Consider the following 24965-nt stretch of genomic DNA (forward strand, 5'->3'; position numbering starts at 1 on the left):
TTTGTAGATAACACAAGATAGGTCACAAAGGCTTCGTGATGCCTTTCGCCTACTCTCTATCTGAGGACGAACGTGTGGGTCGTAGATGACAGTGTGGCACGTTGGTGTCTCGTACGAGCAAAGTACAGAGAGCTCATAGTACTAGATAGCATTCTAGATAAAGTAAAGCTGGATGAATGAATAACAAAAAGAAAAAAATGACTATAGAAATAGAAGAGGATAAATGCAAAAGAGAAAGGAAATGATCACAATCAATTCACATTTGAAGCCTCCAACAAAGCAACTCTTCTCTAACGAAAGTTGCACACAAGCTACAAAGGAAAAATGTTGGGGCTATGTTTAGAGGTCTGCCACAGTCAGACCGCCGCTTTGGTGTTTCCACCTCCACGAACAACGAGATAGATAGATAGATAGATAGATAGATAGACAGACAGAACCAATATCAAAATGAAGAGTAAATTCAAAAATAGTTATGCTAATGGAGATGATAAAAAGAAAGAGAGAGGAGAAGAGAACTTTCCTTCCACACACAAAGTGTAGAGCTTGTCGAATGAAGAAGAAGAATCATGAAGTCTTCCTCAAAGCGTAACAATGGTGATGAATCTGAAGCATGGAGAAGAGCTAAGAGTATTGTAAAATAGGACTAGAGAACTTCAATGGTATGAATAGAAATCATCCAAGATGATCTGGAAGGTAGAGAGGTTTGAATGAATTGCTAACCTCCCAAAATGAAGCTAGAAAGGGAAGATATACATGTTGGGAGTGAAACCAGCATTGGTGGTTGCTAAGAGAGGTGTTATGAACTCTACCAGTCATAGGTGTAATGCTCAAATGGTCACCTATAGATTGCAAATTCTTGGGACAAGAACGTGACATGTTGACGTCTCTGCAACACATTGATGTCCATGAGTCATACAATCAATGAGGTTGGAGGAAAGGACAAGATAGCGTGGTGACGGAGCAAGTCATGTAGACAAAGGAGCAAAGGTGCAATTTACAACACTACAGCATGTATGTATGTATGTATTTGATCATACTAATATCCTTTCAAATGTTTATATATATATATATATATATATATATATATACATGGGTGTATTTTAGTAAAACTAAATCTAAAGTCTTTAATTTTGATGTATTTGATCATGTTAATATTCTTTCCAATTTCTAAATATGTACATCATGTTTCTTTCATCAATGATTACAACAAAAGGACATGGGTATATTTTCTTAGAAGTAAATTTGAAGTCTTCAATTTTGTTGTATTTGATCTTGTTATTATTCTTTCAAATTTATATATATATATATATATAGATAGATAGAGAGAGAGAGAGAGAGAGAGAGAGAGAGGTAAATCTAATGCCTTAATAATTTTCAAGAATTTAAAGCTCTTGTTAAAAATCAGGTTGATAGAAAGATCAAAACTTTGTAGACTAATAGTGATGAGTTTTAGTCACTGGATTTTTACATGTTTTGTAAAGATTACAAGATAAACATAAGTCAACTGTATACATCGTTCAACAAAATGGATTGCAAAATGAATGGAGAAAATGTTGATGGATAGGGCTAAGTTCAATGGATCTAACTTAAAACAAAAAAATTAGGAATAGTTGTTGTTGGAGTAATTAGGACACTCTAACTATTTATTAATTAGGTCCTTCAATTACTTTTTCACTTAAGTTAAAATTAGGTGTGTTTTGTTATGTAGAGTTTGTTTTTCTAGCTTTAGTTAAGTTGTATTTGAGCTTTATTTAGCTCCTCTTTGCTTTTCCCTAATTCTCATAATTTTAGCATTAGGGTTTGCACATAGGGTTTCATTCATCCTTCTATAATGGTTAATTCATTCATTGTAATTATATCTTAAATCATTTTTGTTTGCAATACTATAGAATTATCAAGTTGTTATTAAGCATTTTATATTTGCTTGATCTCTTGTGTGTGACAGATGTTTTGCTTGCAAATAATCCTTGGCTCCTGTGGTTGTATCAACTTCTACATTGTATCAAAGCAAATATGTTAAGCTCATATCCACATGCTTGAGGAATCCAACCTTGGTTTATTTTTATGTGCACATTGGGCTCAAACAAAGGTTGCTATCATGTTCACAATGTTTCAAAACCTTAAGATCAACTGTTGTTTCATGAAAATCTACACAATTGAAAATTTGGGTCGATTTAATTAAGAGCAAAAAAATCAAGACAAAATCTAAGGGTAGCTGAAAAATATGGACATTTTGGAGCAAAACAGAGGTCACCATCACGTTCAAAAGGCCCAAAAATGCTAAGATCACCTATCAAATTGTCAAATTTTGAGATTAGCAAAAATTTTGTTGAGTTTTTTGGATAGCACATTTTCTCGTGCAAGTATAAATCCATACCACTTGCATTAACCATACTTGCATAAAATTCAAGCAAAAAATAAATCTCACCTAGGTTTTTATCTAAAAAAAAAATTGTTAAACATTTAGTATAAATTTCATATAATTTTTGGTGCAAAAGTCAAACGGAGGATAAAAAATTTATTTGCAAAAACATCAAATCAAATTACAAAGTACCCTTACACACCTATGCAAGCTTGTATTCTTGCTAACATCAACAATTTTTGGTGTTTTTTTAGAGCCCCTCTCTATTTAATGAACTTGCTAAATTTAACTGGAGACAGGGCATCTTAGAGAATATTTTGGGCAGTCTTTTTCTAACAAAGAGAGTGATATTTTCCAACACGAAGGAATATTATGGGCATTTTCTATTGTTGACGTCATCCATATGGACACTACATCATCACCTAGTTTTCCCTACAAGCCATTTTGACCTACCTTTGGTTTTTTTGTCATAACTTCGTCATATAGGCTTGAAAACGCACAAACGAGATATCATCGAAATGCTAGTTTCAATGTTGATCGAAATTGGAAGGTGGTTTTGTCAAATTTTGCACCAATTTTTTGTACCAGGCCTCCAAAGTCAACCTTCATTTTTCACTTCCAAGAGCATATCTTACACATTCAGACTTCATTTTTCGAAAACCAAATATTATCGAAAAGCTCCCAAAGTGCTCTATTCAGATCTACAATCAATTTGTCTATAATATTCACCGAGTACTCAATGACTCAGTTTTTGTCATTCTTGATTTTGTGACTCCTCGGTTTATACAAGTGCAAAAGGGTTCAATTTTCTTGCTATGGGGGTAGAATCATCATCTTTTAGATACATATATTTCCCCAACCCTAACCTAATATGAAAACCAAAATCTAATTGCAAAACCCTCTGTTGAGATACTCACACGCCATAACTATCATAGCTAGAAGACTAAAATGACCAAATTGCTTAGTTCTAGGGGTTTTATGGTTGTGTTTAGATGAGAGAGCCAAATTTGACTCATCAATTTGAGATCATTCAACATAGGACAAGATGGATGAGGCTATGAGTTTGATTGGCCTACATGTTTTGAACAATCTATAGTTCTATATTGACTCTTGCAAAACTGCTAAGGCTATCTGGCTCAAATTTGAGCAATTTTTTGGGGGTTTTAATGAGTTTCATGCACTTCAAATTGAGGAAAATTTGACATCATCAGTGCATGATTTATTTCCATCTATTAAGGATTTTTTTATAGAAATTCAAATCTATCTAACAATTGTGGGGTTGTGGCAAGGAGAAGACTAACAAGGAGTTCATCTTTTTTATTCTATCAAAGCTTCCAGGCCAATTTCAGTTCTTTGCTTCAGCATTCTATTCCACCACAGTTGCTTGGTGTATCACATTCACTGTGCCTTCATTTGAGGTGGTTTGTGAGTGCTTGACATGGGAGTAAGCCTAGCTCTCACAACTTGATTAAGTTTTTGGTTCCAAATCTCAAGCCTTGGTTGCTCAAACTCCTACATCTATAGGAAAACAAAAGAAGAAACAAAAGAAAAGAGGCACACAGTCTACTCAGTCACCTCCAGCTTTAAAGTCACATGCGCATGATTCAAATTCTTCCAAGAGGTCTTCATCCAAAAAGGACAAGCCTAAGTGTGCTTATTGCACCAAATCAGGACATGATGAGCATTGGTTTTATTCAAAGAAGATTGATGAGTTTATGCATCATTTATGAAAGCACAATATCCAGTCGCCTTCGTATAGTACATCTTCAACCACTTCAAGATCTGGATATTTTGGGCCTTCTTCTATGACATGTATTGAATACAAGATAGAGAGCCATGCTCTCTTTCCATAAACACATTCTCAATCGTTCAGGTGGATTCTTGTTTCAAGAGCCACATCATATGGCATCATCAAAGGGTATGTTCTCTTCTTTTGAGCATCATTATTTTCCATAGATCTTTATGGGTAACAACACTTACATGAGTGTTAATGGGAATGGTTCTATTGAAGTTGAAGGGGGCACATTTAATAATGTTCTTTTTGTTCCTTCATTATTTTCAGAACTCCTTTCCATTTACTAGATTACTCACAATGGGACAAGCAAGATAGTTAAGTTCACCCCTAATTCAATGCTCATCAGATATATGCATAGTAGAGAGCTTGCTGCATTTGGCAATGTTGATTATGAGTTCTCTCATTTGGCTCATAGTGAGCATTTAGTTTCATTGACTAGTCCTACCTCTCATGCATCGAGAGTGGATCAAAAATCTAAGGAGAGGTTTGGTCACTTGAACCTATGTGTGCTTTAGTCATCCGTAATGGTTCCCAAGACTTGTGTTGATCCTCCACCTTCTACTTATTCAAAAATAAGTTTAGTTCAACAAGTTCATTGTTCCCTCCAATTTCAACAAAGTGGGATGAGTACTTGTCAAATATTATAGGGTTATTTGATACATCACACTCTAAACATTGGGGACATGATTGAGGATAATTCATCCTCTTTGATAGAAATTTGAGCATTCCTGTCATACCATCTTTAATGTCTTCAGAGGTTATTCACCAGGTATCTTCACAGTTGTTTGTATTTGCTTTAATTAATTTGGCATATCTTGATTCAGACAATTGAATGGTTGAGAAGTCTTTTGTGGCACACATAATCAGACTATTCCTTCCATCTCCTTTCATGGAGTTGCTTCTCCCTTAGCCATTTAATTTATTTCTTCTTAAGGGGAGGAATGTGGTTTGCCACTCTTGGATCTTCATCAGCATTTATCCTTGAGCCTTCATCTTCGTCATTAAAGTTTCTTCATTATGAGGGGGGGATACATCGTCTTTTTTTCTCTCCTATGGGGAGATATTTATTGTACTTATATGATAGATCCAATACTAGGGGAGATATTGTGAGTACTTCATGCTTGTCACATGTACTTTCTTTCTCATTTCTTTTTCTCTTTTGGAGAAGGGTTTTCTCCTACTAGGTTTTCTTATTTTTTCTATTTTTGAAAGTTGCATTGTTGTGAGTTGCATTGGTTTGTACATGAGTACATGATCAACTCTAGTTGTCGGGACTCATTCATACAAGCATTCATCATTATCTTTTTAACTACTCCCTAAGTTAATCTTAAGGAAGGGTGTTGGAGTAATTATGATCATTAACTTTTTAGCTACTCCCTAAATTAATCTTAAGAGGGGTGTTGGACTAATTAAGACACTTTATCTAATTATTTATTAAATAAGTCTTTTAATCACTTTTTCACTTAAGCTAAGCTTAGGTGTTTTTTGTTAACAAGAGTTTGCTTGTCTAGCTTTAGTCCAGTTGTAGTTAAACTTTATTTAGCTTCTATTTTCTTTACTCTATTTCTCCTAACTTTAGCTTTAGGTTTTGCATCTAGGGTTTCATTCATCATTTTATAGGATTCATTCATCCATTGTGATTCTCTCCAATCATTCTTGTGTGCAATAATACAAAATTCACATTGAGCATACTATCTTTGTTTGATCTCTTTTGTGTGACAAGTGTTTTGCTTGCAAATAATTATTGGCTCTTGTCGTTGTATAATCAAATTCTACAATTGCCATAGAATGTTACCTTGTTATCAAATATCATACATTTGACTCTTCTTAAGAAGACACCTATTGAAGTATGGTCAAGCCAAAAGCCCTCATTGGGACATGTTTGAGTCTTTCATTGTGACACACGGACATGTGGCTAGGGAGAATCAATATAAGATGAGAACAAAACAATAAAATGTACCTTCATTAGCTATGGTGTTGTTGTAAAGGGGCACAAGTTTTGGGATCTTGTGGGAAAAAAAATTATACTTGCTGAAATTCTAACTAGTTTTCAGCAAAATCGTTGTCCATGTTATTCCAACATAACTAATTATGGATTTCTATTTGATGACTTCAATGTAAGCAACAGTATATGTCAAGTAATATGCCTATCAGTCTTGTTTTTTGGGTGGACCCATACTTCTATGCAAAAACCTATTCACATTATCTTACATGCATAAGAACATCTCCTTATATCATAATTACTAGGCGACACAAAGTGGTGGTAATACAAAAGAGAATAGGGATCAACACCATTTTTTCATAAAATGGGAGACATGTACTAGAGATTGGTGTATGTATAAAATAGATTAGCAAAAACAAAATTATACAATGTCCGTGCAATTTTGAAAAATGTTAAATGCTTAAAATTTTATAAAACTATGTTTTAAACTTTATCTTCCAAATTTGAAGTTTGGGTGCAATAGATTGAACTTGAAAACTCCTCAATTATTTGTCAGAGTAGTTGTAAAGTGGGTCATGCTACTACTAGTTGCTCAAGCATCAAGAAACACCATCTCATTTGGAGGCAAATGGAACATAAATCTGTTGCCATTGAGGGGTGTACTACTTCTCTATAGGATATGCAAAAGGGTGAAAATAGGGGAAAGCTCCTATACATTGTACAATGATGGTTTTGTTGATGGTATTATGAATCTCTCTTGTTCCAAAAAAAGAAGTTTAGGGCAGTTGGATCCTTGTACTAGAGTTAAAAAAAATCATTTGAACAATTTGGTTTCAAAATACCCTGACTTTGGATTAGTAGTTTGTAAGGATATGTAATGTCCTGGTTTTTTGTGCATCGTTGTTTCTCTTGGGTTCTATGTTGTTTTGTTTGCTTAAAGCCCATCTTTAATTACTTTGTTGTACAAGGGTCCAGGCCCTTTCAAAATCCCAACTTACCTTAATCAAAAACATTTTGAACTTATAAGTACAAAAACAGCTATCAACAAAATCAAAGAAATGCTATCAGAGTTACTCATATGACTATATTTTTTTTAAATTGATAAAAATTTCAGTGTGTAAATATTTCTCTTCATACTAGTACATCTTTCAGCTTTGATAAGGAAAAATTCTACCATCCTACAAAAAAACAACAATTTAGAAGTATATTAGCATATTTCTATATTTTTTAGCTCTTGTCAACCATCTACAGGGATTTGAGGAAAAACTAGCATAATTTGTATGATATATTTGAGAAATTGTGAAGTTTCCAAACTTTAAATGGAAATTTTTTCGAAACATAAAGAGACTCAAAGAAATTTCATATTAAGTCACTTAATATCTGGAGACAACCTCCAAGTTGGGGCTTTATATGGTATATGAGTACCCACAGTCAAATTGCAAGTCTCCAAGGAGGTATTTCTCATACCATTTCTTGTTGTCAATGTCATTGTGCTTCCCAGAATGCACTAATATTAATAATAGTTGTCAGAATTGATGGTTGGCAAACATAAATTACATTAAATAATAAAAATATATTACAATAGAAGTCCTCAATTGAAGTTTTTTTGTGCCTGGAACAAATTTATTCATGGTAAAGCTCTATATCCAAAGTTCAACCAATTTCATATTGTGATCAGAATGTTTGATAGAATTTGTCTATCAGACATACAAGAGAATACAAAAACAACCAAAGTGCTTTAGTAACACATTTCTCACATCTCAGAATTTCAGAAACACTCTACTAAGTTAGTAGCCATGTATTTTGAAATTTTCCTTGAAAATGTATATTCCTTTGAAGTTCTACTCAACAACTGCATAAGTTCTAGGTCTAAGTTATAGTCTTTTTCATTGTGTGTACCAATATAGAGGGGTTTTGAGCACGCACTTATGAATTTGCCTCTCATAAGTTTTCCTACTTGTGTAACCTCCTCCAACTTTAATAGATAATATATAATATTTTTAATACTATCATGAAAAACATCTTGATAAATTATATTAGAAAAAAAAAATGCATACCGCAGGAATGCACAGATGAAGTAAAAAGCCCATAGGGCAAATTCAGCCATGTATATTGATATATTCCTCGAAAATGTATATTCCTCGGAAGTTCTACTTAACAACTGCATAAGTTCTAGGTGTAAGTTACACATTATTTTCTATGTATGTAACAATGTAGATGGGTTTTGAGCACACACTTATGAATTTGCCTCTCATAAGTTTTCCTATTTGTGTAATCCTCCTCCAACTTTAATATACGATATTCTTAATATTATCATGAAAAACATCTTGATAAATTATATTAGAAAAAAAAATGCATACCACAGGAATTCCCAAATGACGTATTAAAAGCTCATAGGGCAAATTTATTCTATGATAAAAATATTCCCCAATCAACATTAACCCAATTTCATTTTGTAACCAAGCTTGTTATGAAGAATTTGCCCATCAGATATACATGGGAATTGAAAAGTGTCGTCGTTGTTTTTGTTGGACATTGTTGCTGTTAGGATATGTTGTTGTCATTGATGTCAACATATTCTTGTGATTTATTGTTTTGGTGTTTGCATATTGGTTTATCGGGATCATGGTTTGGTGTATAGAGTATTTCTAGTATCAGTACATCTTTCTATATTGGTTTTGGTGATCTGAAAAGCTTAATTGATCATATCATATGATCCGATTTGCAGTTTGTTTTTTCTTATCAATGCTTTGCAGAGTTCAGTATTTCTTCTGGTATATTCCAATGTGATCAAATCTTGAGTTGAGTTTTTGGGAGATTGTTTGGGATTGTCTAGTGTGTCTTCATTGCAAATGGTTCATGATTTGGTTCTCCACAAGTTATCTTTCTTCGTGACAGTTGTTGTCGTTTGAATGTTCTTGAAGTTCAGATGTTGATCGATGAAGACTTGATAAGTGGTGTTGGTGCAGTTGTTGTTAATGATCCTAACGTGCTTGTTGGTGTTTATTAATTGTGTCCTATTTGTTTTGGTGATCCACATTAATCGTTGTGCGAGTTCTTGGTGATTTTGTTGAACTGGTGATGTTCTTCGTGTTATGGGATTTTCCCGGTGGTGTAGCGTGTTGCGGTTGATCTTGGCATGATATCTGGTGGTGTTGCACATTTGGAGATTTGATTTAGGTCCATGTTATGTCATGTATATCATTATATTGGTCTGGTGGTCGATCTTTGTATCGTGTGATGTAATTTTGTAATTGTGAGTTGAGGGTTTAGCCGACCTTGTTGTCAAGGTTGATGATTTGTATAAATAGGTGATATTGTCATGTAATTTGGGTATCAAGGTTGTCTGCATATTAGAAAGTAATGTATGTGTGAACAAGGATTCATATTTCGATGTGGTGTATTGAGCAAAGATTGGTGTTGCAGAGCAGACAAATGTGCTTAACTAGAACTATCATCAGGGATTTGGAGATGATATCCTTTCAGTTTATTATTTCTAGATTGTAGTCAAAATCTTGTTGTAAGTTAGTGAGACTTCCCTAAGGGTTGTAGCCTTCCAGGTTATTATATTTGGGCAGTGAACTCTAGGCGGTGTGCCTGAATGCATGTGCATTCCCCATTGTAATATTTTCACATACTACTGCAGAGTATCATCTGTGGGTAGGTTCCCACCATGTTTTTTCTCTTAACCGGGTTTTCCACGTCAAAATCTTGGTGTTGTATGTTCTGCTATCTATTTGCTTATCTTTTGCCAACAATTGGTATCAGAGCTAGATCCTCTAGAAGAAGCTTGACCGCTTGAGGAGATCCGGGATGGCAACTGGAAATGGAAGTGTTATCTTTAAGAAGGAGAGTCTGAGATTTGATGGAAGTAACTATCCTATGTAGAAGAACTAGATGGAATTGCACTTGAGTTGTCTTGGAGAAGATTACTGGAAGATTACAATGAATGTCTATTCTGTTCTTACCAATTGACCGATTACTGCTAATGAGATCAAGGAAGCTAAAAATAACATTAGAGTGAAGGAAGCATTGTTGAGTGTTCTGACTAATTCAGAAATGACTAATGTAATGGGACTTCAGACTGCACATGAGATCTAGGAAAAGCTTGAGACCTTGTATGAAGGAGATAAACAAGTAAAAGTTGTTAAATTGCAAAGTTTGAAAGAGAAATATGAGATGTTGAGGATGGGAGAAGATGAAAACATAAATTCCTTCATGGCTAAGGTGAATGAACTTGTCCTAGGTATCAGATGTGTCAGTGGAACCCTTGAAGAAGATGAAATTGTTGCCAAGGTGTTGAGATCTTTGTCTCCTGCTTACAAACATAAGGTAGTTGATATTGATGAGAACCAAAGTGTGACTACTGTGACAAGAGATATGTTGGTTGGAAAGATTGTTGCATTTGAACTAAGTGAATTTGGAGAATCACATGGAAAGTTTGAGACAGCATTTAGAGCCTCTGTATTCAAAAAGCAGAAGTTTGATCCTGAAGAATGTAGAATATCCAGATATGGAAGAGAGAGAAGAGAGATGGAAGAGCAAGAAAGAGAATTGGAAGAGCTTGAAGCATTGATTGCCCGGAGATTTCCTAAGGGAGCTAATAAGTATGATGGAAATTTGCCTTTGAAATGTTTCTCTTGCAATAAGATAGGACATTTTGCTTCTAGATGCCCAGAGAGAATGCCTAAATATGATAGGCATGATAAATTTGATAAGCATGATAAGAATGATAGATATGAGTAGCATGAGAAGTATGATAAGCCTTAAAGCCTAACTAGAAGTACAAGCATCAGAAGAACTGTTATTATGTTGTTGATGAAAGTGTTAGAGATGAAGAATCAGAAGTTGATAAATTGGTGTTTACTGCTATCAAAGATGGACTGGTAGCTATTGATTCCACAAGCTGCACTATTGAGGAGAAATCTTTAGCCACTAAAGTTGAAGAGAAAGATGAATGGATGATTGACAGCGGTTGTTCACATCATATGACCGGTGATAAAAGAAAATTTAAAAGTATGGAAAGATATGATGGTGGAATAGTAAGATTTGGAGATGACAAAGCCTGTGTGATCCGTGGTAGAGGATTTATTTCCTTTAATGTTAAGCATAATACTAATGATGTCTTGTATCTTGAAGGTTTAAAACATAATCTATTAAGTGTTGGACAGATGGTTGACAAAGGTTATGATTTACAATTCAAGAATGTTAAATACAAGATTCTAAATACCTCTGATATAGAGATTGCATCTAGAACTAAGATTGAAGGTAATATCTTTCATTTGAATGTTGGTGAGAAAAGTTGTTTGATTGCTCAGATTGATGAAAGTTGGTTGTGGCATAGGAGAATGTATCATATTAATTTTGATTCAATGGTTAAGATCAGTTCTATACAAGTTGTTAGAGATTTGCCTAAAATTGTTAAGCATGCTAATCCAGTATGTAAGGAATGTCAAATGGGTAAGCAAACAAGAATTTCTTTCAAGAGTAAGTAGTATACATCCGATGGATTGCTAGATCTTGTGCATATTGACCTATATGGACCTACAAACGTTAGAAGTGTGCAAGGTGACAAATATTTTATGTTGCTAATTGATGATTATTCTAGGATGATGTCGTTGTCTTTTTGAAGGAGAAATCAGAAGCACTGGACAAATTCAATATATTCAAAGCAAAAGTTGAGACTGAGACGAGATTGAAGGTGAAATGTCTGAGATCTGACAGAAGAAGAGAATATTGTTCCACTGAGATTGATTCATTCTGTGAAAAGCATGGAATTAGAAGACAACTATCTGCTCCGAGAACCCCACAACAGAATGAAGTTGTTGAAAGGAAGAACGTGATTGTCTTGGATGCTGCAAGGACTATGTTGATTGAAGGGAATATTTTGAAGATCTCCTAGAGAGAAGTTGTTAGCACTGTTATTTACACATTCAACCGAGTACATATAAAAGGTGATACCGATATGACTCCTTATGAGCTATGGTTTGGTCATGTTCCTACTATGAGATATTTCAGAATTTTTGGTAGCAAGTGTTATATCAAGAGAGATGAGGATATAGGAAAGTTTGATGCAAGAAGTGATGAAGGAATTTTCTTGGGATATTCAACAAAGAGCAAAGCTTATTGGTGCTACAATAAGAGACTGAGAAAGATAGTGGAAAGTGCAAATGTGAAGGTTGATGAAAACTATGAAAAAGATATCAGAGCATGCAGGTATGATGATGGTCAGCATATTGTTCTAACGCCTATTCAAACTGAAGAATTGAAGCAGAATGATCTGGCAGAGACAGTTAATCCGGATGTTGATGCTGTCAATGAAAAGGTATAGGAACATGAAAATCGGAGTATTTAGAAAACTCTGAGGTATGTAAGATTGAATCATTCTGAAAATCAGATTATTGGTGATAAAAATAAAGGTGCGATGACTAGAAGAAGGCTAGCTACTGAAGAGGTATGTTTGATTTATAAAAATTGAACATAAAGATGTTGTTGAAGCTTGTAAAGATGAAAAATTGGATAAGAGCTATGGAAGAAGAATTGAATCAGATTGAAAAGAATAACACATGGAGCTTGTGCCTAGACCTAAAGATAAAAATGTTATTGGTACTAAATGGGCATTCAAGAACAAATTGAATGAAGCCAGTGAAGTTGTCAAAAATAAAACAAGATTGGTATGCAAAGGATATTCACAGAAAGAAAGGATTGATTATGAAGAGACTTTTGCTCTGGTAGCTAGACTTGAAACTATAAGCCTATTGCTTGCATATGCTGCTTATAAAGATTTCAAGGTATATCAAATGGATGTCAAGTCAGTTTTTATAAATGGTGATCTTGAAGAAGAAGTCTACATTGAACAACCTGGTGGATTTTCATTATCAGATGATGGAGACATGGTATGCAAACTCAAGAAAGCTCTTTATGGAGTGAAACAAGCCCCTAGAGCTTGGTATACTAGATTGGATAAGTATTTGTTGAAATTGAGATTTAATAAAGGTACTGTTGATAGTAATCTGTATTTTAAGATTGAAAATGATAACTTCTTGATTGTTGAAGTCTTTGTTGATGATATTATCTTTGGAGGAGATGATAACTTGAGTATGAAGTTTGTTGGTGATATGCAGAAAGAATTTGAGATGTCTATGATAAGAGAGATGAAATTTTTCTTAGGTTTGGATATTTCACAAACTGGAAAAGGTATTTTTATATCACAAACTAAATATGTGGAGGAATTATTGAAGAAGTTTGGGTTGGAAGACTCCAAACCAGTTGGAGCTCTTATGGTGAGTGGTTGCAAATTGTCTAAAAATGATGAATCTCTGAAAGCTAATCAGTCTTTGTACAGATCTATGGTTGGTGGATTGTTATACTTGACTCGGACTAGACCTAACATTATGCATGATGTGTTTATGGCTGCTAGATATCAAGCTGATGCGAAAGAGAGTCATGTCATTGTTGTTAAGAGGATATTCGGATACTTGAAAGGAACTATGGATTATGGTTTGTGGTATCCGAGGAATGATGATTTCATGCTATGTGCTTACACTGATGTTGATTGGGCTGGTGATGTTGATGACCGAAAGAGTACTTTCGATGGTGCATTTTTTGGAGGTAAGAAACAAGATTCAATATCTTTATCTACTGTTGAAGCTGAGTAACTGCACTCAGATAGTTTGGATGAAGCAAATGTTGAAGGAAATCATAATTATCTATGATAAACCTACTGTCATATATTGTGACAATTCTAGTGTTATTAATATGTCAAAGAGTCTGGTGCAACATTCATAGACTAAACATGTGTCAATCGAGTATCGTTTCTTAAGAGAAAAAGTCAATGAAGAGGAATTGAAGTTGAAGTATATGTCTACAAAGGAACAGATTGTTGATATTTTTACTAAGCCTTTGCCTGCACATACATTTGTCTTTTTGAGAGACAAGTTAGGGGTATCCATCCCTTCTGGTGAGAAAGAGATGCATTGAGTTGCATCAATCCAGTGGACTTCATAGTCTTATTTTTTTGTCTGCATTGATGAGTTGGTGTTGCTCCTCTGGTGGAGTAGTCTGTTGGATTGGTTATATGTTTTAGGGGGAGAGAATCATGATTTGCTTATCTAAGGGAGAGTAAGTTTGGTTTTTTGTTATGAGCATCTTTGGCATTGTTATAAAAAAAGGGAGAGAAGCATGTGAAAAACTGTTTTTCTACTTGATCTCAGGGGGAGTTAGTTGGAGATGTTTTCTTTCTTTGCATTGATTGTTTTTAACATTCATATGTTGCCATCAATGCCAAAGCGAGAGATTGTTGGACATTGTTGCTGCTAAGATATGTTGTCATTGATGTCAACATATTCCTGTGATTTATTGTTCTAGTGTTTGAAGATTAGTTTATTGGGATCATGGTTTGGTGTATAGAGTATTTTAAATATCAGTACATCTTTTTGTATTAGTTTTGGTGATCCGGAAAGTTTAATTGTTCATATCATATGATCCGGTGTGTAATTTGTTTTTCTGATCAGTGCTTTGCAGAGTTCGGTATTTCCTCCAATATATTCCAATGTGATCAGATCTTGAGTTGAGTTTTTGGGAGATTGTTTGGGATGGTCATGTGTATCTTCATTGCAAATGGTTCGCGATTTAGTGCTCCGCAAGTTATCTTTCTTCGTGATAGTTGTTGTTTGAGTGTTCTTGAAGTTCAGATGTTGATCTATGAAGATTTGATAAGTGGTACTGGTGCAACTATTGCTGATGATTCTAACGTGTTTGCTAGTGTTTCTTAATTGTGTCATATTTGTTTTAGTGATCCGCATCGATCGTTGTGCGAGTTCTTGGTTATTTGGTTATGTGGTTTTCCTGGTGGTGTAGCATGTTGCGATTGATTTTGGCGTGATTTTGGGTTGAGTTTTTGGGAGATTGTTTGGGATGGTCATGTGTATCTTCATTGCAAATGGTTCGCGATTTAGTGCTCCGCAAGTTATCTTTCTTCGTGATAGTTGTTGTTTGAGTGTTCTTGAAGTTCAGATGTTGATCTATGAAGATTTGATAAGTGGTACTGGTGCAACTATTGCTGATGATTCTAACGTGTTTGCTAGTGTTTCTTAATTGTGTCATATTTGTTTTAGTGATCCGCATCGATCGTTGTGCGAGTTCTTGGTTATTTGGTTATGTGGTTTTCCTGGTGGTGTAGCATGTTGCGATTGATTTTGGCGTGATTTTCGGTGGTGTCGCACATTTGGAGATTTCATTTAGGTCCATGTTATGTCATGCATATCATTATATTAGTCTGGTGGTTGATCTTTGTATCGTGTGATGTAATTTTGTAATTGAGTTGAAGGTTTAGCCGACCTTGTTGTCAAGGTTGATGATTTGTATAAATAAGTGATATTGTCATGTAATTTGGGTATCAAGGTTGTGTCTACATTATTAGAAAGAAGTGTATGTGCGAACAGGACTCATCTTTCAGTGTGGTGTATTGAGCAAAGATTGGTGTTGCAGAGAAAACAAATGTGCTTAACCCGAACTGTCATCAGGCGTTTGGGAATGCTATCCTTTCAATTCATTCTTTTCGGATTGTAGTCTGAATCTTGTTGTAAGTCGGTGAGACTTCCCAGAGGGTTGTAGCCTTCCGAGTTATTATATTTGAGCAGTGAGCTCTAGGCGGTGTGCCTGAATGCATGGTCATTCCTCATTGTAATATTTTCACATATTACTGTAGAGTATCATCCTACTGTGGGTAGGTTTCCACCGTGGTTTTTTCCTTAACCAAATTTTCCACATCAAAATCTTGATGTTGTGTGGTGTGCTATATATTTTCTTATCTTTGTTGTTGCTGCAGTTTATCAAAATTATATTTGTGGTTGAGTTTGTAGATCCGATGAAAACTAATTCACCTCGCCCTCCCCTTCCCCCTCCCCCCTTCTCCCCCCTCTCAGTTTTCTCTCATTGATGTTGTCAACAGTTTTAACTCTTGTATCTCACACATCTCAATACGTCTTGAAAGACTTCTCAATTATATTTATTCCTTGGCAATTATGCTTACAGATGTAGCAGTTTTAGGTCCAAGTAGCAAAAATTATGGTTTTCAATGCTAGTAAAGCATTTTGCTCCCAAAGCTTAAAGGAATCATAGTGTCATTACCTGATGCTCACCAAATTTTATTTTGCCCCTCATAATAAATTGCCTTGTATCACTATCATCCTCCTCCAACTTTAATACAATGTTTTTTGCTTTTATATAGAAAAAATATTTTGGTAACTGATTTTTGAGGGTTTAACTTCATATGCTGACTCAAATGTTTTATTTCTACATTCTGATGTCCTCCCATAATTTCAAGGTTCATTTGCAGTATTGGTTGAATTTGATTACTTAGTGGGTTCATCAAACCTGTAATCCTGTGAAACGTCTTCTCTAGCAGCAAGGGAAAATGCATCAGGTAATTGATATCATGATATGTAAAAAATTTCAAGGTTCACCATTTCAATTTTCTGCTAATGAAACTCAAATGCACATCCTCAATAAGTTCTATAAAAATAAATTCTGCAAGTTATCACTAGATTTCATATAACATGTTAGTGTAGATTTTATAATTAACCATTTAAGTGAGTTCAAATTCAAATTATGATTTGATATTTAGTGAGTATATAATATCAATGTCTGTAACCATTGTATAAATGCAACCTAGGTAAGTTAAAATAAAAGCAAATTCACAACTATCATCCTTCTTGGTCACCAATTTTGTGTTACACAAATGATCCTCATCCTCCTAACTTTAATACAATGTTTTTGGCTGTATTATAGAAAAAATATCTCAGTAAATGGCTTGTGGGGGTTAACTTCATATGCTAACTCAAATTCTTTCCGTCTATATTCTGATGCCCTCCTATGATTTGGAGGTTTACTTGCAGCGTTGGCTAAATTTGTTTACTTACAATAGTGGGTTCATCCAATCGTAATATTGTAAAATGTTTTCTCTAGCAGCAAGGAAAAATGCATCAAATAATTGATATATAAAAAATTTGAAGATTCCTTATTTCGATTTTGTGATAATGAAAACTCAAATGCACATCCTCAATAAGTTGTATAAAACTAAAATCTGCAAGTTATCACTAGATTTCATATATGTTAAAGAGTAGATTGTAAAATTAACCATTTGAGTTCAAAAAATGATTTGATATTAAAGTGAATATATGATATCAATGTCTGTAACTATTATAGAAATGCAATCTAGATAAGTTGCAAATAAAGCAAATTCACCACTACTATTCTTTCTGGTCACATATTTTACATTACCGAAATAAATCCCCATTTCACACTCTCTCCAAATGTAGTCCAAATTTTACATCATATTCACAAGCAGCTATCCAAGGATCTAGAGAGGGATCAAATTATAAGAAACATGACTGCACATAAAAATCACAAGAACAGTAAGTATAAATTATTCTGAGCATGTTTTTTTCCCAATAGGAATTACCTAAATAGTTTCTCTTTGTTAAGATACATTGTTGCCTTGTCAAGAATAAGGTGGTTAGTCTGCTCCAGATGAATGAACCGAAAGTGTTCCAAATGATGGAAAAATGTGTCTGAGGGTGCCTTGCAAATTCAGAGCAATCTCAGCGAATGCTGAGAAAATAAAGGAGAACAACTTTCATTAGGGGAAAGGAAGAAAAAATCCATCTAAATCCTGAAAGAAAATGCTAGAGGTTCTACTACTTACCCCGAGGTAAACTTATTGTTTTTAAAGCATCCTCAGCATATGGAAGGGGAGATGAAGTTATTCCATTCACTGCTGATCCACTTCCTTGTCTCCCAGTACATGTTTCCATTGCTTTCAAAGACAGAGGCCAAGCCTGTACTTTGCTTTTAGTTGGCAGCTCCGAATGAGTATCATCATAAATAAGTTCAACAATTACTTTACTGTTCCAAAGGTAAGTTAAGAAAAATAAGTTTAAAAAGTGCCAATTCAAAACCATTTACAAAAAAGCATATACTGATTATGCCTTCATTTTAATCAATTACGTGGATATTAGAACTATCTATCTTGCAATTTATTAAGAAAAGGACATAATTATGTTTTTGTTGTTGTAGAACATTTTATAACAATGTGTGTAATCAATTCTTTTAAGATGAAAATTGACAGCCTTAAAGCTTTTGACTTATTTTTCACTAATGTTTGACTTTGGATTCACATCAGCCTACCTAACTCTATAATTTCATATTTTAACATACTTCAAGACTCCGTGAACCATCATCAGGATGAAAGAGAGTTTAAGGAGATGAAAATCTACTTAAAACTCTCTATCATCCTGATGATGGTTCACGGAGTGTGACCCAAAACATTGATTCAAAACTTTATACACAATCAAAATCCAGAAACACAGTAATTATATTGATATGGATTGTGGAAATCTGCTAACACTTATACTTCAAACTGAAGTAATAAATACAGCAATCATGCAGCTCTTAAGGATATACAATATTAGAAACCCAAAAAATTGGGATGAGAATCAGAAATATATTCAACACTCATTAAATATGGCAATTCATGCACCTACTCTTCTTTAGAAACATGTTTTGGTTGTTTGCCTCCTAACCCGTTTGCTGTTGTTCGTTGGGAATACAAGGAAAATAAGGAAGACACTAATTAAGATAGAAAGGTCATAACAATTGTTGAAGATTGGCAGCATCGGTCATCACTTCCAGCCTGAGAAAGACAAATATGTAAGTGGCCTAATCAGCCTAATCGACTAAGAGGGAGTGTTGATGCTATGATCAGATTCCTTCAGGCTGACATAGACAACATTAAGGTTGTGATAATATTGTGTTTATATAATCTAATTATATTATTATATGATAATATAATTATATTATAATTATATTATATAATTATAATACTATTATTATGAGATAATATAATTATATTATTATTATTATGTGATAATATAATTATATTATAAATATATTGTATAATTATTATATTGCATAATAATATATTAATTATTATATTGTTATTAATAATATAATTATTGGAGACCAACTTGGAAAAGAGTGGTGACCCTTGGTGAAGGGGCGCCATCAATATGTATAAAGGAAGAATAAATCTTCCTCTCTAAAGTAATTGATGAAAGAGATAATATACTCAGAATTTGTATACCTCAATTCAACATGGTATCAGAGCAGGTTCCCTACCTTCCTGTGAGGTTTCAGAAATAATGGAATTTAATTACAACAAGGAAGAACGTGCAATGGATGTATATTAAAAGGCAGCGATATAAGGTGACACTTATTAATGAAATGGCAAAGATGATGTCTGATAGGAAAGAAATGGAGCGATTAGCATTTAGTAAAGACCAAAGGAGAAGATAAATTATTAATACTTGGTTAAGAAGCCGATACAGCTTATATGAGATCAGTATCACTAATGCAATGGCTAACCATAGTGAATACACAAGTGGTGATCACTGGAGTCGGCCAAAGAGAAGCAGGCTATGCGACACAACAACAATTACCTTATGTAAAGAGTCATAGGTGTCAGTCGATATGGATATGCAATTGGAATCGATAAGGATAAGCAATATGCAAGAATATAGATTATGAGTGTTAACAGTTGCCAGCGACATCTGTAGGATGTTGGTAAAGTATAGATTAATATCAAGTATCGATAGCTGGTAGCAAATCAATCGATATTCCCTCTCAAACCAAAGACACTGAAGACATCGGATTACCTAGCAAGAGGTGAAATATGAATATGGACGATTTGATATCTTTGCTATAAATCTCAGACTACAAGCACCATGGTACTAGGGGTCAAAGTATTAGACTTTGTAGTAGCTCGATCTTCCATTATTGGATGGACACAGAAACATTTCCGAAGCGATGACAAGCAATTACTAATGGTGCATAAGTAACCTTGTGTCTAGAGCGATGATTCTACCACAAGAGTTCGGATAGGAGGAGCGGACTGTCATGGTCCTCATCTAATATCCATTTTTTACAAACAGCAAAATTGATTATGAAATCGTCTTACGAAGTAAGACTTCACGATTTCATAAACTCACCATAATACTTTAATATAACCTAAACAGCTATTAGTTAAGAATGATAAATAAAGGGTCGCCACTCTTAGTAGTAGGATATTGGTGAAAGAGACAAACCCTTCCATTCGATGAGTGGTATATATAAGCATCAGGCTGACAGTCATTCAAACAAAGTAAAGAAATTTCTGAATCTTGCTCAAATCTTCATGAGCTGGCTGCAAATAATGATCTTATTGAGTTTAAGAAGGCAATGGAGGAAGATGGGTCAAAAGTGGATGAAGTTAACTTTAGGTATTGTAGGCAGAATGGTTCTAATCAAATGGTTCTGGAACAGAGGACTCCTTTGATGGTTGCTTCACTTTATGGCAGCATTGATGTTCTGAATTATATCCTATCAATTTATGTAACTTGTGGTGCAGATGTGAACCAAGCCTGTAGCTTTGATAAGAGCACTGCATTGCATTGTGCAGCTGCGGGAGGGTCTATTTATGCTGTCGAAGCTGTAAAATTGTTAATTCAGTCCAGTGGTGATATAAATTGTGTAGATGCTTATGGGAGAAGACCTGCAGGTGTGGTAATGGTTTCCTTGAGACTAGCTCAAGTCAAGGCTAACCTGGAAGTCACAATACTAAAAATTATATCTGCGAGAATCTGCATATTACTTGCCGTGGGAAATAATTATTGAAGCAAATCTTATGAATTGTCACGTATTTTTGGCTCTGTTGAATGAACATGGAATGGACCCTATGAAGAGACCTTGGCACTGTATAATCGCATGCAGTGGGAAGGTATATGGCCAGATAACTTTGCTTATGCCTTTGCACTCAAGGCGTGTTCTGGGCTATCGGCTCTGCATGAGGGCAAGAAGATTCATGGGCAAATAGTTGTTAGCGGATTCAAATCTCATGTATTTGTGACAACTGCATTGCTAAATATGTATGCCAAATGTTCCAGTGTAGACGATGCATGCCAATTGTTTGACATAATGCTCCAGAGAGACGTGGTAGCCTGGAATGCTATGATTGCTGCATATGCTCAAAATGAGCATGCCAATAATGCCGTGATGCTCTTTTGTCGAATGCCATGGGAATACATACTGGCTGTCTTGCCTGATTCAGGTATTATGGTGAATGTACTCCCCGCGTTTGCTGAGGTGGGGGATCTACGTCAAGGTAAGTGCACGCATGGTTATGTGCTTCATAATGGGTTTGATTTAGATCCCTTTGTGGCCAGTTCTCTGGTAGATATGTATTCTAAATGTGGGAGTGTGGATATCGCACGACAAATGTTCGACAAAATGTCGAGAGACGTGGTTTCATGGAATATAATGATATAAGCCTGTGCACAGTGGAAGCACAAAGGAGGCATATTATTCAATTATGCGTGTGCAGAAAAAGGATAGGTTGAAAAGGCTTTACAAATACTTTGCAAGAATAAAGCCAAATTCCACAAACCTTGCTAGCATCTTCTTTGTACATGTCGAGATCAACAACTTTGGAATAGGGTATGGACGTCCATCAAAGCATAATGGACAAGGATTTTTGTTACATATCATAATTGGAGATGCTATGGAGGACATGCATGCGAGAATGTAGAAGCATTAGCAAGGCATGCGAACTGATCAACAGTTTTCCTTAAAGTAATCTGATCTCACATTCAGAATGATGCATGCAAACACGATTTTATTGAAAGGTTCTAGAAATTTTCAAGCAAAGCTGAGACAAAAGGACTCTCCCAGTGAGAGGGAGCAGACTACGAGGGTATTGTGTTCTAAACCTCAAGATGATCATATTCTTGCCTAGGGCTTAATCTTATGACAGTAGATCCATGGTGGTTTTGGATCTAGCACTTCCAACCGTATGAGGATCATATCAGATGATGAGAGTCTCCTAAAGAAAGATATCTTCCATGATTGGGACCATGTGAGCAGGGGATGCTTTCGTGACAAAGGAAGCAGCTAAGAGGATGTGCTTCTATTGATATCCGAGGATCTTGGTTATATTGGTTCAGAGGGAGTGGACCATGTCAAGATGATTTCTTTAGTAATCAGTCAAAGGACTATGATTAATGGGATGGAGTTTCATGATACTTGGTGAGCTTGGAGTGATGCAGACTCCAACCTTGCATTTCATGATAGATCAAAACATGTGGAGATCAAGTATCACTATGTTAGAGACATGGTGGAAAGGAATGCTATTCAGTTGCGTACTTTCGAGACAAGCTTCTATGGTGGAGAATGAAACCCTAGTTGAGTTAGAGTCTCAGCATCATTGATCTACTATATTGTACCTTAATGCATTTCTCTTTGAGAGAGATTTAAGGTGAAAGCCCTTATCTACACCCTTTGATAAGGTTCGTGGTGGATGTCATGTGTGTGACTCCATGACAATTTTGGTTCAGTGCTTGATGAGCCCCTGTGAACATTATTGTGAGGTGACGATCTCTCAATAGTGAACACTTGTACATCTGATCATTATCGTAAGGGAAAGTAGGTGATCAGTCCAAATCAATAGTAATATGTATATAGATCTAAATGGAGGTAGGAAGGTCGAGTATGACGATCTTACGATATTGATTGATCATACCATTATGATGGATATCATGGGACGTGATATCTATGGATATGTCATAATGGTTTATATCTCTAGTAGTAATATCTATGGATATGCCATAATGGTGGATATCATGAGACGTGATATCCATGGATAAGCCATAATGGTCGATATTACATAAAGAGGTATTCATGGTGGATTTCATGTGACGTGAAATCCGTGGACATGCCATGTAGTAATATCTTTAGATATACCTTAATGGTGGATATCATGTGAAGTGATATCTATGGATAAGCCATAATGGTGGATATTACATAAGGAGATATCTATGGTGGATATCACGTGAAGTGATATCCGTGGATATGCCATAATACCTGATATCACTGTGAGGTGATATGATATCACAATGAGGTGATAAGCTTCCTACTTGCTCATGAGTACATTCATTGTGTTGGTCATCTTGATGAGGTAATATGTCTTGTGCAGCTGGAAGTATCCTCCCTAGCTAAGAGGGAGTGTTGAAGATCGGCAGCGTCGGTCATCACTTCCAGCCTGAGAAAGACAAATATGTAAGTGGCCTAACCAGCCTAATCGACTAAGAGGGAGTGTTGATGCTATGATCAGATTTCAGGCTGACATAGACAACATTAAGGTTGTGATAATATTGTGAATATATAATTATATTATATTATATTATATTGTGATAATATAATTATATTATATAGTTATTATACTATTATTATGAGATAATATAATTATATTATTATGTGATAATATAATTATATTATAAATATATTGTATAATTATTATATTGCATAATAATTATTATATTTTTATTAATAATATAATTCTTGGAGACCAACTTGGAAAAGTGGTGACCCTTGGTGAAGGGGCGCCATCGATATGTATAAAGGAAGAATAAATCTTCCTCTCTAAAGTAATTGATGAAAGAGATAATATATTCGGAATTTGTATACCTCAATTCAACAACAATGACCCATCAAACCAAAGCAAATATATCTTTAAGTGCAAGAGAAATTCAAATGCACATCATGATCAAGAAATTTAAGCACAAATTCAAACTTTAAGGCAAGTTACGTTTTTGCTTAAGCAAAGATGTGACTTGAAGATCAAGCTAAGAATACATAGCCACTAAGGTGTGTATCTTTTGTGCTTATAAATTATTGACACCTTTTGTGCAGGAGATGGCACCTTATGTGTCCCAGGGGGGTCAGAGACGCATCTCCATGCAACAGAGGGGATAAACAATACCTATCTTTGGCAGGCAGATTTCAAGTATGTCAAAAGATACTCTCGTCCTACAGTCTATACCACTCCTATGTGTGGTTGTTTTGCAACTACTAGATAAATGACATTCAAAAGATGATCAGACAGTTTTTGTGGTCAGATGGTAAGTATAACAAAAAGAAACACATGGTTAAGTGGGACTGGTGCCGCTTTGATAAGCCTAGAAGAGGTCTAGGCTTAAAAGATCTAAAATAATGGCATTTCTTTGGTAGTCAAATGGATACTCAAAGCATTAAAAGGTAATGAACCCTCAAAGATCCTAGTGAGGAATAATATACAATTAGCTGTTCCAAAACAAGCTAAAACTTGGATGCATTTACCCTCCTATGACTTACTATTTGGCAAATTCTCTATATCCCTTACTAGGTCCAATGTTTTCAAAAGCTTATGGAAAGCTTGGGAGCAAGTAAGATTACTGATTAAAGACTGAGTTTTTAGAGCAAAATAGGGGTATTATATGCTCATCAAGATCGTTATGGTGGAATTTAACTAATAAAAGCAAGCCCCTTGCCTTGTTGCAAGGATGCTCTACTATATCATGGTCAATAAAAGGAATTAAAAGCTTCAATGACATATCATGGAACAATTAGCTTAAATAATGGGCATCCCTTAGTACTGAGTTTAACCTTCCTCCTTCCCATGCGAGAACATACTCAATACTAAGGGAAGCTCAAATTGTGTGATAATTCTAATTTGCATAAAGTGAAACAGCAATTGTCTTGATAAGCTCAAATTGTGTGATAATTCTAATTTGCATAGAGTGAAGCCTGGAACAATTTATTATTCTTTGATTAAAACCCCGAATACTACAAAATACCTGAAACAGTTGCTGAAAGCTTGTGATGTCTGAGGAGCAGTGATCCAAGATCTTTAAGTCTCTTTGGTCTAATGTGTTACAACCTAAAATTGCTTGCTTTAAATGGTTACTTATTCTATAGAAATTACCTTATTCTATATCATCTTCCAGTCTCAACCTATG

The 24965-nt window shown here is 34.9% G+C and overlaps 1 protein-coding gene across 2 annotated transcripts in view; it reads right to left on the minus strand.

The window, feature by feature from the left end:
- Positions 1-17241: 17241 nt before the first annotated feature.
- Positions 17242-24965, minus strand: part of LOC131037403 (uncharacterized) — a 119921-nt gene continuing 112197 nt past the window's right edge. For both annotated transcript variants that reach the window (XM_057969533.2, XM_057969534.2), the window contains exons 12-13: positions 17807-18006; positions 17242-17712 (exon numbers count right to left, since the gene is read on the minus strand). In XM_057969533.2, the coding sequence (XP_057825516.2) occupies positions 17618-17712; positions 17807-18006 (295 nt within the window). In that variant the 3' untranslated portion in view covers positions 17242-17617. The remainder of the gene's footprint in view (positions 17713-17806; positions 18007-24965) is intronic.

This window comes from Cryptomeria japonica, chromosome 5 (assembly GCF_030272615.1).
Source record: "Cryptomeria japonica chromosome 5, Sugi_1.0, whole genome shotgun sequence".
NCBI lineage: Eukaryota > Viridiplantae > Streptophyta > Pinopsida > Cupressales > Cupressaceae > Cryptomeria > Cryptomeria japonica.